Source organism: Perca fluviatilis, chromosome 19, assembly GCF_010015445.1.
Source record: "Perca fluviatilis chromosome 19, GENO_Pfluv_1.0, whole genome shotgun sequence".
In the NCBI taxonomy this organism is placed as follows: domain Eukaryota; kingdom Metazoa; phylum Chordata; class Actinopteri; order Perciformes; family Percidae; genus Perca; species Perca fluviatilis.
The window spans coordinates 24720901-24727945 of NC_053130.1; the positions used below are offsets into that span (position 1 = coordinate 24720901).

Here is a 7045-nt window from a genome sequence, read left to right on the forward strand (position 1 = left end):
TCAGTTCTGATTACAATAGAAGACCAAATCAAACTTGAAGTGTATATATATACAGCATATGTCACAAACAGAGCAACACAGGTAGGTATTCATTGATCCAGTGATTACATGCCTTTTTTTTTGGTCAACCAGCTTCTGAGAATAATGCCTGGTTCTGAATGCTAGATGTTGGACTTTCTTCATCAGCAAGTCTTTTACTTCTGCTCTCTGCCATTACCCGCTGTGGAGCTATCGTACAATCAGCTTGAGTGAGCTTGTTTTTGCTGGAGATTTTGCCCATGGGAAGAGCCGCTGGGACTAAAGCATGCAGACAAGTGAGATAAAAACAAAGAGCTGAAAGCTTCAGGGCTGCAGAGTGGAGTGCATTTTCTGGGGGATTGGGATCGGCAGCATTACCAAGCCTTTCAGATTACAGGGATTTATATTAAACACCATTTAATTAATCTTTAAAGTGGCACTCACACCTGTGGCCTTTGGCTGAACATTTCCTTTCAGGAAATAGTTTTACTTACTGTACATCCTATTTAAAGATTACTCAACTTTTTTCAAAATGTCTGTCAGTGAAGTTTGCGATAATTTATAGGAGTGTTTCAGTGTCAGTACATTACCACAAAAATGTACTTATAAAGTAATTAAATCAAACCCAATTGTTTAATCTATTTATGGTCACATTTCTTTCTGCAATAATCATTCAATGTATTTATATTCTGTAATTACATCTTAATATATTCTATTTATTCTATTTATTGGGAGTGGCAGAGTCTGCCATTCCCGCACTGAATTCAGATTGCCCACCTACAGTAAACACAAGAGATTGTTTTGAACAGGAAAACTATGCATGCATGTAATCTAGCGCTATAACAGCCTCGTTGTTTACTCTTTGCTTCCTTTACATCCTATCAGAGCTGTATTACGCTACTGCTAATGACAACCCAACCTCCTGCTGCTGCTTCACATTAAGAGCATTCAACGCCGGGCAAAACACAGGGTGGCTTTAATTGTGAAGCAGTCACATAAAATGCAATGTATTTGTCACTGTGGTTGGCACTCACAATCCGTTTTCGACATTTTTTCGTCAGCTGATCTTTTTTTTATTTATTTTTTTTGCAAGGGGGGGGTATAGGGTAGCTAATGGGACAAGGAGCAGCCGCAGTGAACTGTGAGATGAAGAGCTGCAGGCGAACAGCTGCATTCCTCCAACTCCACTGTGCCCTCTTATGTAAAAAACTACTTGTGCCATGTGCAGAATGAAATCAGATTGTAGTTGCGATTATGTTTTTCTTTATTAAAACAACAAGAGTTTGTTTGGCTGCACTGTAGACAGGTTCACCAGTTGCTCTTGTGTTTCTGACAAAGAGGCCACTCAATAAGTGTTTGTCGTGCTATTAAACTGCACTCGCTGTTACTGTCACGATAACCACGAGTGTCGCCAAATCAACCAGGAATGACATCTTAAAGATTAATATGTTTTACACCATTAATCCAATTACCACAAACAGAAATAACCATAACATTCTCTTAGATTAGAAATATGTTTTTTGTTCATATTAAGTACAGAGACAATGTGCCCTGATGACTTTGTAACCAATCCTCTACAACGAGATTATCTCCCCAAAACCAGAGCGCAAGAGCCCCCATCCTTAAAGCTATAGTGCGTAGTTTCTTTCTCCCCCATGAGGAATTCTAGGTAATGACAACTTCACTGTCTTTGCATCCACATGATGAAGCCTTTGGTGATCGCGCACCACCCCCACCCCACCCCACCCCTCCTCCACACAGTTGCTAGTAGCCAAGGAGGACACGGAGGATTAAAAAAACATGATGGAGGTAATTGTCATCACTTGAGCTTTTGCACTTGAGAGTCGCCAGACTACACCATTGTGTAAACCTAGCCCTACTGAGAAATACAGAGAGCTGTGTGGAGCTGATAGGCTTAATTAGCTTTGCATCAACTCATTTGGCAATGGCTTGAATGTAACGGACGTTCATTAATATAAAATAGTTGCACACTGTAGTTTTAACAGGCAAGCTAAACAATCCACTTATTCTTAAACAGTCTAAGGCCTGACATTGCACTCTTCCCCAACATCTCACAAGGCTTTCAGAGCCTTGCCAAGGCTCTGGGCTGAATCCCAGGGTTGTTCCTAAGCCTTGCCCTGAGAGGAGAGGATGATGAGGCGAACTCTGTTTTGAGGAATGACTGGTGTTGTTTTCGAGCACACGCTGTTAACATCAATTGACAACAACTATATTATCATCCATAAAATTCCAAGATAAGATCAATGTCAGAGAGTATGTAGCTCGTCTCATATCGGACATTCGGGCATGCTTCAATGCAAATACACTACATGCAATAAAAGAAAAGTCCTTCTCAATCACTATAATTTACGGCAATAAAAGAGACAATTGAGCTTAAATTCAAATTGTTACCCCTGGCACAAACATCTATTCTATTTTGTTATGTACATCAGCCTGTAAAACAGCTGATCTTTCCCTGGTCAAATCGCTCCATCGCGAAGCTTTTAGATTGCCCTGATAAAGAGTTCTCAGAGTGGTTTTGGTGCCTCTCTATTGGCTATGCCTCAGGTTTTAATCTGCAAAATCTCTAAACAACCTATATCCTTCTAACTCCACGTCCGCCATCTTATCTTCCACCTCTGTCTCTTTCTTTTTGTCCATGCATCCTTCTTGCTTTGTCTCCTGATGAGCCAGTATTCTTATATTTACTGGAATCCATATGTTTATTCAAGTGTCCAACTATGAGCAGGGAAACAAACACATGATTGATTGAGGACAAGCGCTCCGCTGCACAGCCACTCAAGGAAGAAATGGCTTCTTTGTATTTGTCTAAGCTCTTGTTTGATTTGCTCCAGATTACAAGAAAAGTAAAATAGCACCAATCTCATTATACTCCCTTTCTATGTTGACTAGCTAACCGCAGGAGAAAATGATCTCTGATGCAATTTTCAGCTTTTGTTTTTTCCAAATTTTAAATATCTATCTTTTTGAACTCTGGAGATGTGTGACTCCTGGGGTGCCCACCAAGCTATGATGACTACAGTACATGGCATTACCTGTTTGATAGCACAGGGTCAACCTAACGTCACAGACTGGGCCAGTCACTTAAGGTCAGTGCACCTCCTGAGGCCTGGAACAGACAGGCAGCTTGACAAGCAAGGGCAAATACAAAGAATTTTTCCCTTAAAGGCAAGTCATCTTTGACCAAATTTGGATGTGAGTAATGCAGGGAATTCAGGGTACTGGGTTTAAAATGTCCTCTCATACAGAAACAGTCCTCAGAGAGTACACAAAACAAGAGCAGTTTGTGTGGTCACCCACACAAACTGCTCTTGTTTTTGCACAGTGAGAATTATTTCAAAGACAAAAAGAATGACATAACTTGCATGGGTTATCTCTGATTAAAGACACCTCTATGATGCATTCATATCAGCTAATAAGCCCAAACTGAATGACTCATTAATTCAATTTCAGCATCCCTTGGTACGGTAAATGTTCATGATTATGAAGGAATATTAACCACAAATTAAAGAAATTGGTTCTTCCAGTTAGTCAAATGTAATACTGAGCTGCAGAGAAAGCAATACGATTGTAATTTGAATGGGAGAGGCAGGATTTTAACTAAGCAATAAAGCAAGGCAAGCAATACACGATTGCTAAATCTTTTTGGTAAACATACACGGATAAGGCTGCCATTTTCTTACCAAGATTAAACAGTAAAGTATATGGCATCTACACTGAACGGCAGACACAAAAGACGAAAAACTGTCCTTTACACTTTCAGTGAAGAAAGCAGGCGATTCTAGTTGACCTCAATTATCCTGCCTTCACCTCGGGCTTTGAGGTGAGACAAGAACAGGGAACTGCTGCCCCACGGGGCACAGAGCTCTCTCTGATCTGCCAGGCACAGATACAACAACTACTTCCCCAAGAAATCTTAAAGCGCCCATATTATGCTCATTTTCAGGTTCATAACTGTATTTTAAGGTTGTACCAGAATAGGTTTACATGGTTTAATTTTCAAAAAACACCATATTTTTGTTGTACTGCACAGCTCTCTCTCACTGCTGCAGATCCTCTTTTCACCTGGTTTCTGTTTTAGCTACAGAGTGAGACCTCTTTTCATCTTCTTCTTCTGTACTATCTTTGATTGCACTCGCACATGCTCAGTAGCTCAGATGTAGAGCATGTCAGCTACCTAACTCTAGAGACAGTAAAAGAGAGCCTGTTTCTCCAACTTTGGTCAGTTACAAGGCAGGATTAGCTGGGAGACTTCTAAATGAGGGTGCACATGTAAGTAGTTCTTTTGTAGATTATGGTGAACTTGTGTGTGTTGTAGCAGTGCTTTGCTATTGAGAATGATGTAGCATGCTAGCGTTAGCATGCTAACACTAACGCTACGAGCTAACGGTTGTGGTTAGCCAGCTCATTTCGGACTGTGACGTCACAGTCCGAGCCGATATTGAACAGCTCACTAGGAGACTGAAGGCAGGACACATTCAGAAACCGTATCTCACTCAAAACAGCATGGATGGATTTTTTTTCAAAGTTTGTATGTGTGTGGAAGCACCATAGACACAAAAGAACACCCCAAATCCAAGAAAAAGTGATTTTTTCATAATATGGGCACTTTAAGCACAAACACCAATAGTACATTGTTATTTGTGTGACTTCAATCAAATAAAAAATACAATTAACTTCATAACGGAATTTGGATTTCTTGGCTCTGTGTTTCACCAGTATTTATCACTATCCAATCACAACTGCCCATGTCATGCTAAAATTTCACCATGTGCAGGTATGAAGACGACATGTGCATGCAGCATTTGATGCTGCATGTCTGTATGCATGCTTTGTCACGTAGAAGAAGTCAACTTGGCCGTGGAGCAATATTCATTTCATGTGTCAGTTTAAGAGCACTGCTGTTAAGTACAAAGCAGATCAAGTTTACTGATAGGGGCCCCATTACAAACAATGTTTATTAGCCTTTTACTTGCTTTCTGTATGGCGAAGAGGGAATATGGGGGAGTAAAATTCAATTCATTACAGCGATCAAGGACTTTTTGACAGGGGCTTCTGTGGCAGCATACAGCAGTTAGTTGATGATGATGATGATGATATTGTGTGAAATTGCTTTTTGTTTAGCCTCGAGCACTGGCACGCAATAACAAATCAGCCACAAATGTGAAACCCGCAGACTCACGCGTGCACACACACAAAGGGCTACGCCAGAAGGCTTAATGCTTCCACCCTTGACATGTTTCATTCTTTGGTCTGATCCCTCCAGCTGAGTTTCCCCCAAACAATTTGAACATGCAGCATCAGGCTCTTCTTCTCTGTGTAATCCTTTTAGACAGCACACATACAGCTGGACCACTTAGCCCAAAGACAGATGTTAACGATAAATGTACACATACTATGTAAAGAGTGTAGCTAAACACTCCGAATCAGTAGGTATGATTTTTGACTTCTTTTTTGTCTTCTTCCCACAGATGGAATGAAAGCCACAGCGAGGTGAGTCATTTCAGATGACAGTAGCCTACCTGGGGCTTTTACCCGCTGTTATTAAGCAGAAAGTTGATACATGACACAATCCTGATGCAAACAAAGCTTTAAATCACTCCAGGCTAGACAAACAATTAATATTTCATATTTATGTTAGTTTTGAAGGCTGCTGCCTGTGAGGCACATCCTTCTTCGCAAAGAGTCATTCTGCAAAAAATAATTATTTATTATTATTTTTAAGAAGTATTGAGCGCAGATATCACTATATCACTGTGTTGGGTTTTCCCTTAGATCTCTTTCTTGTGAAGTGAAGTGGTCAAAAAAGCTGCCCCTCTCTCTTTCTCTCTCTTTCTCTATAGCCATCTCTAATCAGACCAAAAATGTCACTATGATATTCTATATGCCATGAGTGTCTCTATCATCAAAGAAAAGCTGGAATGGAGCTGAATAGTGAAACACTGATTTATGACATGAAGTAAAAAAAAAAAAAAAAATGCTGCGGGCTATTCAACTTGTTTTCGTTTTTTGCAACCTGTTAACTCAGCTTCTGTCTACTGTCCTATTCGTTCAGCAGTGATCTGCCCTTCAACCGCGCGGCTCAACACAGAGACCGGCCAGCACCACACCGCGGCAAACGGACCTGAATACAGGTGTTCTGTGTCTCAAGCATTCAAGGCACATGGATAACGCCAGTCATGGAACTGAATGTCATCGCCAGGGTACATAATGCCATTTATTTTTTATTTTTATTTTTCATTTTTTCATTTTTTTTTTTTTTTTCAGAGATCGGAAATCTCAGATCCTCGAGGCTTTACTTACACAAAAACTCCGAAAAGCAGAACTCGGATGCCAATCTCCAAAGCCAGCTCTCGCAGCACGTTTTTCCTGCGGTCCGGGGGCGACACGTTCATGATTGTGAGATAATCCGTCCAAGTGAAGTAGCGAGACAAAGGGCGGTCCCGGTCAGTTCTGGTGCTTGTTCACTTTGTAATCCACCTGGACAAAGCGAGCGCTTTTCCAACAAGCGGTGCTCCCTAATCACGCATGCCGCGCGCCTCCATCGCGACTCGGTCACCTGAAGCAGTCTTCCCCCCCCCTTTCCTTCCTTCGCCTTCGCCGGTCTCCGCGCTGCTCTCCGTCTGCTTCAATCCCCTCGGGCGATTTTCTTTATTGCAACTCTTTTGCTGACAGCTGCTCCGTAATTAACGAGTTGATGTGTCCTTCCTCCACTCCATCAATTACTTACAACTGGGCTAGAGTTTGGATTAGAAATGGGAAAACATTAGAGGTGTGGGGGGGAAGTGATGGGAGACAAGTGAAGAGAGAGGAGAGTCTGAGCGTCGGCGAGTGTGTGTGGAGTCAGAGTCAGAGTCTCTCTCTCTCTCTCTCTCTCTCTCTCTCTCTCTCTCTCTCTCTCTCTCTCATCTCTTGGCTTCACTTTTGGAGAATCAGATGAGGAGAAGTTTCTGGAACACCACTCAGTAGCCTACTTCACAGATGACTAAGTTCAGAGCTCCTATCC

At 41.6% G+C, this 7045-nt stretch overlaps 1 protein-coding gene across 1 annotated transcript in view; it reads right to left on the reverse strand.

Annotated features, from left to right (window-relative positions):
• The window catches only part of plpp4 (phospholipid phosphatase 4), a 56045-nt gene extending 49200 nt beyond the window's left edge, over positions 1-6845 (reverse strand). Inside the window, exon 1 of the mRNA XM_039784790.1 lies at positions 6343-6845. Coding sequence (XP_039640724.1) covers positions 6343-6434 — 92 coding nt within the window. The 5' untranslated portion in view covers positions 6435-6845. The remainder of the gene's footprint in view (positions 1-6342) is intronic.
• Positions 6846-7045: the final 200 nt, after the last annotated feature.